General features: G+C 39.4%; 3 protein-coding genes across 6 annotated transcripts in view; 2 read left to right on the top strand and 1 right to left on the bottom strand.

Annotated features, from left to right (window-relative positions):
* Window positions 1–570: 570 nt before the first annotated feature.
* Window positions 571–11,613, top strand: flt3 (fms related receptor tyrosine kinase 3). Of its 4 annotated transcripts, none has more exons than XM_034862713.1 (24): window positions 571–676; window positions 1,318–1,400; window positions 3,163–3,311; window positions 3,415–3,539; window positions 3,645–3,756; window positions 3,875–4,011; window positions 4,207–4,385; window positions 4,548–4,686; window positions 4,826–5,003; window positions 5,195–5,295; window positions 5,482–5,596; window positions 5,702–5,901; window positions 5,996–6,108; window positions 6,226–6,358; window positions 7,034–7,138; window positions 7,227–7,337; window positions 7,516–7,693; window positions 8,001–8,108; window positions 8,240–8,363; window positions 8,998–9,120; window positions 9,224–9,335; window positions 9,450–9,549; window positions 10,563–10,668; window positions 10,764–11,613. In XM_034862713.1, exons 1-24 carry the CDS (start codon window positions 649–651, stop codon window positions 10,971–10,973), a joined length of 3,069 nt encoding a protein of 1,022 aa, XP_034718604.1. In that variant the 5' UTR covers window positions 571–648; the 3' UTR covers window positions 10,974–11,613. The 4 variants fall into 4 exon arrangements, with proteins under 4 accessions (XP_034718604.1, XP_034718605.1, XP_034718606.1 ...); XM_034862714.1 differs by having other exon boundaries at window positions 8,001–8,104; window positions 8,242–8,363; XM_034862715.1 differs by having other exon boundaries at window positions 7,516–7,672.
* A 1,561-nt stretch (window positions 11,614–13,174) lies between these two features.
* Window positions 13,175–14,413, top strand: urad (ureidoimidazoline (2-oxo-4-hydroxy-4-carboxy-5-) decarboxylase). Its single transcript, XM_034862722.1, has 2 exons — window positions 13,175–13,583; window positions 13,741–14,413. Exons 1-2 carry the CDS (start codon window positions 13,409–13,411, stop codon window positions 14,088–14,090), a joined length of 525 nt encoding a protein of 174 aa, XP_034718613.1. The 5' UTR covers window positions 13,175–13,408; the 3' UTR covers window positions 14,091–14,413.
* A 39-nt stretch (window positions 14,414–14,452) lies between these two features.
* Window positions 14,453–15,795, bottom strand: part of pdx1 (pancreatic and duodenal homeobox 1) — a 3,811-nt gene continuing 2,468 nt past the window's right edge. Inside the window, 2 exon segments of the mRNA XM_034862721.1 lie at window positions 14,453–14,838; window positions 14,841–15,179. Of these exon segments, the coding sequence (XP_034718612.1) occupies window positions 14,795–14,838; window positions 14,841–15,179 (383 nt within the window). The 3' untranslated portion in view covers window positions 14,453–14,794.

Genomic DNA, 15,795 nt, shown 5'->3' on the forward strand with positions numbered 1-15,795 from the left:
ATATTGCGAATGCAAACGAATAATATTGCTGAAGGGTAGAGGTCTTTTTAACCAAGTTTGCAGAATTAATGCTCTTCAGTCTGTGCTTTCATTGGTTAAAATGATTAATTGTAACAAGCGAAGCAGATTATGATTATTGATACATTGAACTTAAAGTAAGTTGCAGCCTGCACAGAAAATAAAATGCATGAGAACTACAGGACAAAACCGGCATAGGCAAAATAATATGGAGAAGTAAGTATTGTGTTCATTAAAACTTTAACTCGATTCATGTTATCAATTTACTCAAAAGGAAAAAGCAGTAAAACTGTATTATATATATTTGTTTTGAATCCAACAAGGGACTTAAATACGACTTTATAACACCTTCAATGTACATTTTGCATATGGATATTATTTTTGCTTCCATACTGTTAAAAAAGTCTATTCATTGGGAAAAAAGTCTATGTTTCTTGCACATGTCTCTGATTATTCTTTGGTCTTTTTACACTTTGAATATTGTAACCATGCAGGCGTGGCTGAGAACGTCACCGTTCCAGTGATACTTCCCCTGTTTAAAAGGTAGGCTACTCGCACACATACTCTACATCAAAGTTTTGCTGTCTGACCCGGTCATGAGTATGTGACACTGACAGAAAGAAAGCATCAATGCGGAGGCATAGAAATATGATTGCGGGTGAGTTAGACCACTTCACTTTTCTGTCTGGCTGATTAATTTGCCGTGTTGGCAGCGTGAACTAAACTAAATTGTCCGGATTTAAGGATATTGATACTGTAGGCTACATATTTTCTTAGGCTGATTTGACTCATATTTTCAAAAAATTATGGTAGGATAATATCTTAAATATTGCATGTTTGCGATTTAATCACTGGAGAATCGTCACTCGAACCATATTATGAAACATTTAGTTCAAAGTCAACATGCACTTGTTACTCAATACTATAAGGGAACCTTTTAGATCAAACGTGTCTGACTTATGTTCAGAGGCTGACATTGTGTTCATCATTCAAAGTGAGCATGACGCTCCGTTGAAATGAAGAACTACCAAATATATAAACCATAATTTGTGAGTGTCCCTGTAACCAAATGAGTTACCAGGTTAAAAATAAATAAATTTAAATATAGTCTATGTATTATCTTTTAAAAAAAACTGTATTGCCTACTGTATAACAAATATAGAAAACTGCTGAAAGGACACAAACTAAGCAATGTACCTATCTTTATGACAATGTTCTTTTTATGATTGCATTTATTTTGTGTTTGTTTAAAACACATATTTTATTGCATTTGAAATACAAATGTTTCTGTCTTTGTAGCTGTCTTACTGCTGTGCGCTGTTGAGCTTCACTGCTCCGATGGTGTGTCAGAGCAGGATCAGGCCTGTGTGCCCAGTCATGAGGTAAAATCAGTTGGAATCCTTTAACTGACCAATTCATATACATTATACATATACAGTATGCATTAGTCCTTTGAGTTACTGTCTATCTTGAAACATTGCGTTAAAGGAGAATTCCGATCGATTCCAACAGGTAGCTCTGTTGTTTGTAAATTTGGAGTGCTGTCGGTAGAGAGAAAAACAAAACCAATCGGTGTTGCCTACACCGTGTTATCCTCCTGTTAGAGTTAGCACCCAACAGGCTTAATTAGGGCAAGTTTTAAACATGTTTTTAACCTCTAAACATGTTCAGAATGTCTTTAAAAGTGTCTACCCATGTGCAGTGATTCCTGCAAAGTGAACAAATTATGTGTATGAAAGTTCTGCTAATTCAGCTGTATTTTGTTCCTGTGTTGATACTGCAAGGAGTGCTTTGGGACCGTATACAAACTACAACACCAAAAAGAGATATAAACATATCCCACAATAAGCATATTCTTATTTTTTAAAGTAAGTGCTGTGGTACAATTAGCAAGAGAAAAGTTATAATTTTATGTAAGTTTGGAGACACTACCTTATTTAATCATTAAATTGATAGCCTACATATTTTAGTTTTATCTCTTTTCTGTGTTGTAGTTTGTAGATGGTCGCTAAGCTCTCTAACTGTGTCTCAACACTGGATCTAAACTAAGCTGAAATAGCACAGCTTTTATGCATCTCTTTCACTTCTACAGCAGTCACATTCACTGTGCTCACTTGGAAGGAATCAATGCACACGGCTAGGTACTTTTAATGACATTTTGAACATGTTTAGAGGCTAAAAACATGTTAAAAACGTGCCCTGTTTAAGCCTGTTGGGTGCTACAGCACTGTTGGGTGCTACAGCAGGAGGATAACTCGGTGTAGGCAGCACCGATTGTTTTTATTTGTCTCGCTAATGACAGCACTACACACTGTTGAAATCGACCGGAATTCTCCTTAAATATTTAGATTTAGATTTTGCATTTAACATTTAGGTGTAAAATTTAATATTTGGATTTAACTATTTAAAATATCTCTAAGTTGAGAAATATTGTTGTAAATGTGCAAAAACTGACCCTCAAAAATTCACACCAGTTTTTAAAACATTTTTTGAAGCTAAATGTGATAAATTGTTGCTGTTATTTTCAGCGTGAGCCACATTACAAACGGCACCCCATAGTTGCAATCATTCTCTTGGCATGTTTTTGAGTTTCAGAGAGCTGAAGGGCTGACAGATCATTCAGAATCAAAACTTTGACAGTAACAAGTACAGTATAATCAATCAGAGCAGATATTTTGGATGCAATATTTTTCCAGAACTGACCAACAGGAGAGCAATCCCAGACCATGTGAAGATAAATGTACTTTGAGCTTTTAGTGTGTAGAAAGTGCATAAAGGGCTGCTAATTATTTTTCATGTGATGCATTGCACAAACACAACTTAATGGCTTAGTTTTTATTTCTGCTCATCCGTCCGTGTGTCATATGACACTTGTAAAAGTCAAAAGAAGATAAGTTGGTAAAGTCCTTATTTTTGAAATGTCACAGTGGGAAAAGGATAATTCCATTTAGTATGTTGGTCCTGTGGATTATTTGTAACTAAAACACAGACATCAAATAGTCTTTTCAATGTTCGTCAACTTTTGGTATAAAAGTGAGACTTTTTTGTACATGTGTTTGCAACATTTATACAAAATCTTGATTAAAAACTACCACACAGTAAGTTTAAATGAAGGATGCTTAAATGGTGAGTCATATTTTTCAGGCAGCATGTTTTGTGCCAGCTGACTATTTGAATGTGCCTGGTTCTGTGGACGTAGAGGTGTGTGTTGGCAAGAAACTCATCATCTCCCTGGAGCACTTCTCTAAATACCCCGTACGCTGGATCAGAGGAGCAGACCCAATACTGACAGTGTAAGTGTGTGTGTGTGAGAGTGTATGAGAGAGAGAGAGAGAGAGAGAGAGAGAGAGACAGAGAGAGAGAGATTAACACTGGCTTTTTCTAAAACCTCTCCAGTAATGGAAGTCACTTCTTGGTCCTACCACCACTTTCTGAGAGAGATTCAGGGGAGTACACACTGAGCTTTGAAACTAGCAATGGGACCAGGACTTCAATGACCATAGCTCTGCGTGTTGTAATGAGTAAGTAACAGTTCCTTCAAATCTCATCACCTCTTTAGTACAATCACCACTCAACACAGCATTTTGATGCTGATAAAACTATGTTAACATTTGACATCTTTCTAGAACATCCCACAAAACCAAAGCTGATACTGGACAAAGTAGATGTCGAAATGACTTCCCCTCATTTCAAATGCATCTCTGAGGACTGTCCAAAGCCCACACTTAAATTGTCTGGGTAAGATTTTAGTATGTTTGATTCAGAGAATGTTTAAATGATAACAATGCAGTCTACTGACACTAACTTTATAAAAATAATAATAATAATAATGAATTATGATCCTCCTTTTGAACAGAAACCATGGGATAAATGTTCCTTCAAATAGTGGATGGGGAGCTATTACAATCACCAGTAGTAAATATTATGACAAAGGAGTGATGTGCTGTGCTACTAATGCTGAAGGACAAGAATGCTCCCAACTGTATGACTATGGTAATTAAATTATTTTAACAAATTAAATAAATCCTACAAATAGTTTAGCCATAATAGATGATCACACATGGAAGCTACTTTGGCAGGAAAACTGTTTACACCCCAGAGACTTATTAATCATGCCTTAGCAAACACTTACTAGAGTAAATAAAATAAAATAAATTAATTGACTTGAGGCCCCACTGTGTGTTTCAGACCTAGAGAGTGACTTTATGAAAAATGATGAGGTAGTTAACATCACTGTGAGCCCTGGTCAGCCTTTACTTCTTCGCTGCCGAATACAACAATATGGAAAGCCGTCACTTGTGTGGGAGATTGGCGGCAAAACAATGGATGCCAAAACATTAGCTTGCTCTTCTAAAGTGAAGAAGGAGGTACAGTAATTCCCACTGAGACCATTGATATTTTCATGTAAACATTTTTTTCTTCCTTTTATGTGTGTCTAAAAATATACTTAACATGTTCTTAGTCTAAGACATAAGTTACAAACTACTACAATAATCCTTCCCATTCTAATCAGATATTTTTTGTCCCAGGTCTGCATTAAAAATGACTCACATGGAAGAAGTCAGATGGCCTACCTGTTCATCGAATCACTTAGTGTGAACCACAGTGGCACTTACATCTGCAGGAGAGAGAACAACAAAACAAAGTCTGTTGACATTCATGTCCAAGGTTATTAGAACATGTTTCACTTATGTTGTCTTTCTGTATTTTTTGTAATTTCAACTGTCACCAATGAATGGCTGTTTCTTATGTTTACTCATGTTTGTACTATGTGTAATGTACTGATTTAATTCTTGTGTTGCCTCAGCTGAGGGTTTCCTCTCTGTCCAGCTGGATAAGAGTAGGATCATATCAGTTCAGAATGGATCTCACTCCTGTTTGGAAGCCAGTGTTTCCTACCACCCTGTTCTCCAGCACTGTTCCTGGGAAGCTCCTGATAAAAACAGGACTAAATGCAAGAGGGACAGTTGGGTAACAAAACACAGGTAGTTGCATGAAGTGATATTGCTGCAGCTGAACTCCTTAAAATGTTGCATAGTTGTCTATTAATGCTCATACACATGTGGACATGCTGATGGTCAGTAAAGCCTTTTGGAAAATACAATCATATGGTTTGTGGTGTATTATTAAAGAGGTATGACTTTTGGATGTTTATCAATAAATGCTGTCTTCTCAGGACTGTGAAGCTATGTGGCGCACTCAAATCAGGAGATTATAAATTACATTTGGAGGCTGGAGGACAAAAAGAAACAAAGACCATATCAGTGTGTGTTGTAGGTAAGGATAGTTATTATGCACGTCTTGTATTTTTCACATCTGGTATTATTTAAGCACTTTGTGACACCGTCTGTGATAAGTGCAATATGAATAAACGTTACTTACTTAACATCTGCACAGTTGTGTCACTTTTAAACCTTTATAATTAGATTTTAAATTGTGCAAATCTTATTGATTTAGTTTCAAGCAGACCAAAGTTTACATTCCGGAACAACGACAATGATCTCTACACATTTGAGACTGTGAGTCTTGTGCCAGCAAACTATACCTGGAAGTCTTGTTCTTTGTCCAACAATGGCAGGTATGGTCACTGTCAGAGCATTGCAGCCCTGTTGTACACACACACACACACACACACACACACACGTGTTCAGATTTTCTCAATTCCCTGCTCTTTGTCTTAAAGCTGTGAAACGGACCATTCCTGGAAGGAGATCCCAGGTGCCTCTAAAACAGACTCTGATGTCTTTTGTAAGAAGACAATCAAGAGCTCTCTTAGCAGACATCTAGTAGAAGGACACCTTTTAAGTTTTTGCCTGACAAATTCAGTTGGTTCCTGGTGCCAAGCTCAATACTTATACCCAGATTTGCCCCAGGCCCTCACAGGTAGCAAGATTATTTTAACATCAAAATGATTAAGTTAAATTGTTGTTTTTCTTCTGACTGGCATTCAAAAACTGTCCTTCATCATTGTTTTTAGGTGTTTCCCATATTGATGACGGCACCATGATAGTGCTAAAAGCAGGCAGTATGTTTCTGCTCCTGGCTTTGGTGGTAGTTAGCGTGGTGCTCTTGTACTTTGTCAAAAAGAAGGTATGCATTGTACACTCACACACACACACACACAGACACACACACATACACACACACACACACACACACACAAACACTCATGAGGACATGATGCTGACCCTTTTGTCTTTTTAATAGAAACCCAAGTATCAGCCCCAGCTTCAGATAATTCAGATGGTTGGACCCAATGACAATGATTACATCTACATAAACTTCAAGGAGTTTGGGTATGACCAGAAATGGGAGTTTCCCAGGGAGAACCTGGAACTGGGTACGAACTACACCAAGCATTGGATATGATACCAGAAATAATACACTACAAACAATTTGTAAATGTAACAACCCTGCATTTAAAATCACACTTAGTACAAAAGTATTACTAGCTAAATTTACTTAAAGTATTAATGGTAAAATAAATTATTTACTCATGTGGTCCAAATATAGAATACACATCTTAGGTGGGAAAGGAAAAAGAAAAAACAAAGTTCTGCTACACAGTCGGCAGTACCTCAGTACTTAGGGAGTTGGGTTGGGAACTGGAGGGTTCCTGATTCAAGACCCCGTACGGACCATAGTACGGAGTGTGGACTGGTAGTTGGAGAGATGCCAGTTCACCTCCTGGGCACTGCCAAGGTTAACCCCCCTCAACTGCTCTGCAGTTGCAGCCCACTCACTCTGTCATCTCTCCATAAGTGCATGTACAGGACCTGAATTGTTTCTAATCTTTGCTTTTGGGATCACCTCTTTAGGCCTTTAACAGTTCTTTTTTAAGGTAATCCCGTGTTTTAGTAAGTAAAGTACCATTACCTGAAACGGTACTTAAAGGACTTAGTTGCATTCCACCACTACAATACTTTATGGTATTGTTCAGAGTTTCATTACAATGTGCCAATAAAGTTACACTTGCCTTTAATGGTAATATGTTTCTGTGTGTCACTTCCCCCAGGTCAGGAGCTGGGCTCTGGGGCCTTTGGCAAGGTGGTCCAGGCTACAGCTTATGGCATCAACAAGCCTGGAGTCTCACAGCAGGTGGCCGTCAAGATGCTTAAAGGTCAGTATTTCATATATTTATTTCGTCAGCGAAATGCAAAATGTTACGGAGATCATGTCAGTAGCTGCTGTGATATTTGACATTGCAGAGAAACACCAGACAGTGGAGAAGGAGGCTCTGATGTCTGAGCTCAAGATGATGACTCACATCGGTCACCATACCAACATTGTTAATCTGCTTGGGGCATGCACAGACTCAGGTTCTGTTACCATTCCTAATTACACACATTTACAACAAATGTGTGTACACTCATTGCATCTGATTTCCTCCCAAGTAGGCTTTTGTCATATAGGTTATGTAGGTTATATGTTAGCTCTAGTGCCATGATTTCAGATAATCTTGACCGCCCCCATTCATTATTTGTTTTCCCCGTACAGGACCCATATACCTGATTTTCCAGTACTGCCGTTATGGAGATCTACTGAACTTCCTAAAGACAAACAGAGTATGCTACCACAAGTCTGTGACCGATGCTTTCAACAAGGACCGTTTCAGCAGCATTTACCACAACCAGCTGCCCAGGAAAAGCTCTGAGTGGGAACAATGGGAATCAAGGTGTGGGAAGAGCAATAGTGGGAATAGTGTGGTGATGAGGGCAACAAAGGGTATATCAAACATAAAGACAATATTCTTTTTTTTTTGTGAAAGGCTTTTTATTGTATTGTAAGTTCACGCAAGTACACCATTCTGACAACAAAATCTGCATATTGCAATCAAAGAAGAGAAAATACTTAATAAAATAGGATTAATAAAATAAAAGATAAAAGACAACATTCTATGTAAGTGCAGGCATATTTGTTAACCAAATCTGTTGGAAGTTTAACTTTGCAATAATAATCCCGTCATATTTGTGTTTTCTCAGTGAGCAGCACACAGCAGAGGGAAATTACATGCCCATGTTCGGCTCCTCCACCAGAGGGCAGGAGGACATCGCCCTGCTCTCCATCAGCTCTGGTGACGGTGAAGGTGAAAAAATACCACCTGAAGAACATGCATGTTGTGAAACAGTTATGCTCATACATTAACACCTTCAGTTGCCAGAGAAGAGAGTAAGAGATGCCTCTTAGCCGTGGCAATCCTAACTGATCCCAGTTTATGTGCAGACCCAGCGACCTGTGAAGACCCGGACGATCAGACTGATGACCTGCAAACCCTGACCTTTGATGACCTGCTCTGCTTTGCCTATCAAGTGGCCAAAGGCATGGAGTTCCTCTCCTCCAAGAATGTAAGAAACCAAGTTTCCCCATTTATATCTATCAACCCCACACTCTTGACAAAGACAACTATTTTGATGATTGATGATTAACAACCATTAAGGTTATTTAAGCAAAACACCAAACAGTTCTTAATTCTGGCTTCTCTCTTTTCTTCACATTACATAGTGCATAGCAAGTTAAATTATAGTTTGGGGGTTTTGGACGAATAATCCAACAAAACAAGCTATTAAAGACATTATCTTTTGCCGTATTGCATGGCATTTTATAGACCAAAAGATTTATCAATTAATCTAAAAAATAATCAGTATCTGTATTATTGTAAATTGCAGCCGTTAACATCACACTTCGAATTAAAATAATCTTCCTGTTTGTGAAGAGATAGTTTATTCTACCAAAATATACTGTGTTGGATTGTAATGAAAACATGTTATGAAAACTATTTGATCAGATTTTTATGGACATTTATAAACATGAATTTAAAATTGTTGTTAGCCTCCAAAACCTGTGTGCTACATGTCAGTCCAGAAAATTGATATATCAACAAAGAACACAACATGTTCAAATGTCAAACTGCAGTCACAGGCTTGGTCTTAGACCGTGATTGAAGTAAACATGGGGAGGATTGGTCTTTTCTGTCTGCAGTGTATCCATCGAGACCTGGCAGCTCGAAACGTGTTAGTGACAAATGGCAGACTGGTGAAAATTGGTGACTTCGGACTGGCCAGGGACATCGAAAACGACTCCAACTATGTTGTTAGAGGAAATGTATGTCAAATGATACATTGTTTTACAACATTCATTGGTTGCTAAGTTCTGTACATGTTTTATCACTTCTCTCTCACATTAAGTGGTTGATATGACTTTGCAGGTGCGTTTGCCAGTGAAGTGGATGGCACCAGAGAGTACCTTTCAGGGGATCTACACCATGAAGAGTGACGTCTGGGCTTATGGCATTCTCCTTTGGGAAATCTTCTCACTTGGTAGCCTTTGCCAGCACTTCCCATGAGCAGTACCCTACATTTAGAAAAGCCAAGAACATAATCAGTTCAATTCAATGCAATGGTTAATGTCAACTCTGTTTGTATAACTCTCAGGTGTTACTCCGTACCCTGGCATGAAGGTGGATCACATGTTCTATACAAAGATCGAGAGAGGATTTAAGATGGAGTGTCCATACTACGCCGACGAGTCTGTGTAGGTGTCTTCTGTCTGTATGCAACTATTACATTTCTTTAGTAAATATTTTTAAATGGATTTTAGACATTGACTGACTGGGTGGTAACATCTTCGAGCAGTGGTGGAAAGTGACTAAGTATATTTACTTAAGTGCTGTATAGTTTTAAGTTACTTGCACTTTTGTACTATTTTTGTTAAAGATAAAGATAAAGAGTTTATTAGTCCCCAATGGGGAAATTACTGCACTACACTTTGTGTACACACTTTTTGTTAGTACTCACACACAGGCCTGAAATACACACACATGCTCGGGACCTATACATGCACTATACATGGAGAGATGTCAGAGTGAGTGGGCTGCCAGCTGAACCAGCGCCCTGAGCGGTCGGGGGGGTCTGGCATCTCTCCAGCCACCAATCCATGCTCCCAACTTTTTGGGTCCATACGGGGATTTCAACCAGTGACCCTCCGGTTCCCAACCCAACTCCCTATGGACTGAGCTACTGCCAGCCCCACTGTTGTCCTCATGTCCCCACCCCATGTTGTCCTTTTTACTTTACTGCATTAAAGAATGTTGTTTTTAAATACAGGTTCACATGGATCAAAAACAGGTTGAACTAAATACATAGATGTTTTTGCTTAAAAAAATAAGGTTTTTGGGAACCAATTGTAGCACAAATTGTATAAGATTTGAGCATTTCTGCTTTTAGAAATTTAAATGTAGTTAATCTAGCTCCACCTCAGCTACTACAGCAAAATGCTGCTTACACATTACAGTAGGCTACTAAAGATAATCCAATAATATTTCTATAATTGAATCCATTTAATAGGACTTTTGATGCTTAACGTAACTTTGTTGTATTAGTACTTTCTGTAAGTAAAGGTTCTGAGTTATTCTTCCATCACTGTCTTTAAGAGGAAACACAGCAGTGCAGCTTTCTTTGACTTCTAGTTATGATGAATAACTGTTAATCCAAATACAGAAACTATTGCAAAATATTTAATCTTTTCTCCCTGACTTTCTTCTCCAGGTACTGGGTGATGTGTAAGTGTTGGGCTCTGGATCCCTGCGACCGGCCATCTTTCTCCAAACTGGTGTCCTTAATGTGTGATCAGCTGAGAGACAGAGAGGAAAAGGTAGGCAGAATTTTATTCTTTTCATTTCCCAGCTGGACAGACATGTCAGTATTTTTATCTGATCTACAAGGAGCATTATATTCTTCCTCTTTCAGCTTTACCACAACATTCTCGACCAGACATCCAGCGAATACCAGAACCCATCAGCCATTCTGGACATTTTCGCTTTGACAAACCTGAATGAGAACAAGACTGCCAATGATTACTGTCAAACCCATGCAACTGAAGAAAGTAAAGCAGAAGTGTCCGATTCTGACACTGTGGCAGCTGAGGAGAAGCTTGTGAAGCCATCTGATACGGAGTGATAACATATCACTGAGTGCATGTTGATCAAATGTTCAAAACCATATTATTATTTAAGATGTTTTTTATAGTGACAGTAGAATGCACTTGCTTTTTATTCTATTACAATATGCTAAAAAAACAAGATTTAACTATGTAAATAGAATTTGATGACTATATTAATATGAAAATCGGGTCTGGATTTTTAAAAAAATGTTTATTGTGCAGCCAAAAAAGGATAACAGTTTAATAAACGGATTCTAAACAGTCGAGAGATGTAAGATGGGTTTTTACTTTATTATAGGTCTACAGTATATACTGTGTAGCAACTGATCAATTTAAAGTTTTAGATGTGATCATATACCATATATCATAGTGTTATGCTGTTAAATGTGATGGTAATTATTTTTTTTGTGGTCTCTTATATTATGTTGGCAGTTATTACTTGCAGTTAAACCCAATGTTTACACACATATATCTGTATTATTTACTTTCCTTTTTTGGAACATTTAAGTTGATCTTTTTATTATATGTATTTGTTTGTGTTTGTTTCAGCATTATACCTGTAATAAAATGGGATTTTTACTTCTCAGATTGTTTTATTTGAGTTATTTCCAAAAAGCCTAAAGAGGAGTAACCATTTAGAATTTAATAAGAAAAGAGCAAAAAATTACAGAAATGGTTAACTTCTTACATGACACATAATATATACACACTATAAATCAGTGGTGGACGACGTATTCAGATCCTTAAAGCAATACCACACTGTGAAAATACTTTAGCCCCTCCATTCAAAACCTTATCCAAAGGTATGTAAGTGTTATCAGCTAAATGTACTTAAACATATTTGGGTTGAAGTGTAAAGGGCGCTCAGGAGATTGAAGTTGCTGCAGAAGACACTGCTCAGTCAGTTACTGAAGTGAAGAGTTTAAACGGGACAGATATGCTGCAGACCTAGGTGCAAGATCCGAACTGAAGTGCAAACTGTCTACAGTATGAAAGGAATAGGAGGCAAGACCGAGACCTAGTTTTGCAAAGCTATTTTCCAAAGTTTGGACTAATCATATATTGGTGCAACTGAAAACCAAATTCCAACGGGACTCCAGATTTGAAAAAAGCACTTTAATGCAGTGTTGGCTCTCTGCTTCTGACAACTGCAGGGTGAAATGAGATTTCTGTGTTGTGAAAATGTTAGTTCCCAGACCTGACATTCACACGCTAACTTAGTGATCTCCTCCCAAGGCCCAGAGGCCATCCTTCAGCATCCGTTTGAATGAACATAGGCTGAAATTGAGGTTGTAGATTTTGATACCACCCCAAAAACCTCTACAAGGCCATTTTCCAAGACCTGTGAGCATGTGCTGGACTGGTCTCTATGAAGTTAGAGAAAACTTTATTTCCACCTCTTTCAAAGATTCGGCTACCTGATGGAACCACCAAAAATGTGTAACTGCAGATTCTTCTCACTGAGCCATTTCAAACTTCTGCGGATGTATGGACATCGGTGTTATGTTTTGTAAGTGGAATGTGCTGTGTCTACACTGGAAAAACACACACAATGACAACAAACGACACAGAATGAGTAAAAAGAGCCGATGCATACGATGACAACAGAGATGGGACCACAAAGACGTAAGGCATGACAGAAAATAAACCAAAACACATAGGCCTACAGTAGGCTCAGCGACTACAAGAGAAGTAAACTGTAGACGGTAAGGGGGCGTAGTTTTACCGTCTCTAGGAGCAGGGAGCTGGTGGAAAATACAGGAAGTGAAACTGTTGCAGACGGTAAGAAAATGTATGAATTATCCTGAATATTACAGTACAATACAGTAAAAATAAACACTTAAGTAGCCCACAAGTATTTAAAAGTGTGGACACATTTGTTTCCTCTTTTAAAAAAATTCTATGGTTACACGAGTAGCCTACTCTATAAAGATTTTTTACAGGGCGGTGTTGAATGTGTTGTGTTTTTCACCATCTAGCGCCACACAGTCGCATTCGTGCTAGATTTCTTTTTGTTTGTCTTGAACAATTGGTTACATGTTTCTTTTAGTTAATTGGAAACCATTTATTTCAGTGTATTACTTTTTATTATAAGAAACGAAAAACTGGGGAGAAAATAAAGCACGAATAGTAGACTAGAAAAGAACCGGACATGGCATTTGAAATTGAGTATGATATTTGAATGAATTTAGTTTCTTTCTTCATGTTCTAGGAGATGACAGAGATCAGTCTCCACGAAGAAGCATCTTAAATTTGCATCAGTTATGCACTGCTATTTTACCTTTCCAGCAACCTCCTCTTTTCAACATCAAATGACTGGCAGTTGATGTGACATATATATGACCACAGCCAGGCGGTCTTGTTCTGTGTCCAACAGTGCATTAACCCCTTGTTACAAAGTCCTGTCCGAAGATCAACAAACATTGCGTGTCCAACTCCTGTCCACACGAGCATGGATATCGCCACGGTAAATGCTCTTCCTTACGAGGACTTTGTGAATATTTTGGGCAATGTGGTGGAGAAATGTCCCATTATAACAGCTGCTGTGTGGTCGGGGCGTCCCTTTGAGAACTTGACTGCTTTGGAGACTGCAATCAGTGAATTCATCGATGCTCTCCCAGAATCAGGTGAGATGGGCTACAGACCACATTACATTAACTTTTCCTTTTCTTTGTTGTAGCTATTTTGTATTGTGAGTGGCTGCCTCGAGGGTTGTTTGGCCCTAAAATGTGATTTAATCCACACGCATAGGGACTGATAAAACACTATATCCTGTATGCCCAGGTAAAGAGGGGATCCTCAGGTGTCACCCGGACCTCGCAGGCAGGGACCTCCAGAGCGGCACCCTGACCCGGGAGTCGCGCGAGGAACAGGCTGGATCCGGGATGGATGCGCTAAACTCCGCAGAAGCCTCGCGCATGGCCCGGCTCAACGAGGACTACAAGGAGCGCTTTGGTTTCCCGTTTGTCATCTGCGCCCGAATAAACGACAAGGCGAACATTTTACGGCAGCTGTCCGAGCGCTGTCTGAACGAGCGCGCGGTGGAGAGGGCGCTGGGCATCGAGGAGGTGAAGAAGATATGTCGCCTGCGTCTTCAAGCTCTCGTGCTCATTGACGCGCCCAACAAGATATAAACTTTAACAACGAGTTTATATCTAAAATGGTACTGGGCCACTTCAACAACCCGGATGTAAAGACTGTCATTGTCCTGAGGACTGTAGACCTAGACTGTGTGCTATTCGCTTTATTCCAAATGCAATGTGCGGGTATTCAAGCATCATACTGTAGGCCTACAATGAGTTTTCTAAATAAAACAATATATAGGCCTATGTACCTTTGATTCTAATTTAACAATGTACATGATAACAGCTTGGGCTTATGTACAAGTGGTAAATATATTGCATTACGCATAGGCATATACAATCAGAAACTTGATAATACTCACATTTCTGAGATGGAAAAAACAATTCACTGTAAAACTTTACAGGGGGGGGGGGGGGGGGGGGGGGGTAAAGAAATGTCCCTTCAGTCCAGTAAATGACAGTGGCAGTAGGACATCCATGAGGAAGAGGTCCCTTCAAGGGGATTCCTGGTTAAGGAGCACTTATTATTATTTACATGCCATAACTCTGAGACTCATAACTGTCACTCTCCAATATCCCCCTAATTATGAATCTAAGGATTCCTAAAAAAAACAAAAGAAGCATGAATCCCCTCAAATGAGATTGCCTTGAAATGTGAATTTGTAGTTTATTTATAGTTGTTTCCATCGAAACCGACCGAAAAGATCGCTGCAATATGAGTTTATGAAGTCCCAGTCTCAGAACCTGCTGCGGGTCTATGCGAGCTCCCTGGCCTTAGGTGCGGAGAGGGCGTGACCTGCAGCGGGGAAACGGGGGGCGAGGTGGTGTGAGCTCCGTTCGTTGAGGTGACCCCTCCCGGGGCTTCCCCCTGGTCCCCAGAGCTGATGGAGGAGTCTTGGTCCGGGTCAGCCCCCCTCGCCCTCCTCCGGTCCTCCTCCTTCTTCCACTTCATGCGCCGGTTCTGGAACCAGATCTTGATGTGGCGCTCGGTGAGGCTGAGGGTCAGCGCCAGCTCCACGCGGCGCGGCCTCGAGATGTAGCGGTTGAACAGGAACTCCTTCTCCAGCTCCAGCAGCTGGGCTCGCGTGTAGGCAGTCCTCGTGCGTTTATTTTCCTCTGACTCCGCTATCACGTAGGGGCCTGGAGACAAACAGAGATTAAGTGTCCTCACAAATGAGATACAACTTCATAGAAGTCATTTGTCGAAGGCATTTGAATTTTTTATTATTAGTGTTGTTTGGACAAAATTTCAAGCAATGTCATTGTAAAGTCATTGGATTAATTATCATAAAGGGAGGTTTTTGTTTTTGCTGAAAATGACTACAGGGCTTAATTTAAGTGCACGGATCAGATTTTGACCCCCTCAGCAGGCACCATAGTGCATGTTTGTCTTCGTATTGCCAGTAAAATAAACATGTATTCTCTTGTAGTTTTACAAGGAATTCACAATTACAGTAGGCTACTTGAAAAAATTAGGCTAATTCCTTAGTCAAAGTTTGAATTTTGAAATATGAGCACACGATATAGCAGTTCTGAGGGACATTTAGGCTATTGTTCTTAAACGGAATTAGTTTAGTTAGTTTGTGAGTTGGTTAGTTTTTTCAAAATGATGTAGTAAATTGTTCTGCAGTTTAAGATTTTGGTAAAGGTGTGGCCAGGGTTCAAAATTAGCTCCATTGGGCACCCAGATAGCTCAGTTGGTAGAGCGGGTGCCCATGTATAGAGGATTACTCCTCGACGCAGCCGGCCCGGGTTT

This window comes from Etheostoma cragini, chromosome 22 (genome assembly GCF_013103735.1).
Source record: "Etheostoma cragini isolate CJK2018 chromosome 22, CSU_Ecrag_1.0, whole genome shotgun sequence".
NCBI lineage: Eukaryota > Metazoa > Chordata > Actinopteri > Perciformes > Percidae > Etheostoma > Etheostoma cragini.

What these genes read in the sequence shown, in the direction of transcription:
- flt3 (XM_034862713.1), top strand. Translation starts at nt 649, where the DNA reads ATGCGGAGGCATAGAAATATGATTGCGG. An exon ending in GGCCGTCAAGATGCTTAAAG is followed by an intron (nt 7,139 to 7,226) that starts GTCAGTATTTCA and finishes TTGACATTGCAG; the next exon opens with AGAAACACCAGACAGTGGAG. An exon ending in ACTATGTTGTTAGAGGAAAT is followed by an intron (nt 9,121 to 9,223) that starts GTATGTCAAATG and finishes ATGACTTTGCAG; the next exon opens with GTGCGTTTGCCAGTGAAGTG.
- urad (XM_034862722.1), top strand. Translation starts at nt 13,409, where the DNA reads ATGGATATCGCCACGGTAAATGCTCTTCCTTACGAGGACTTTGTGAAT. An exon ending in CGATGCTCTCCCAGAATCAG is followed by an intron (nt 13,584 to 13,740) that starts GTGAGATGGGCT and finishes CTGTATGCCCAG; the next exon opens with GTAAAGAGGGGATCCTCAGG.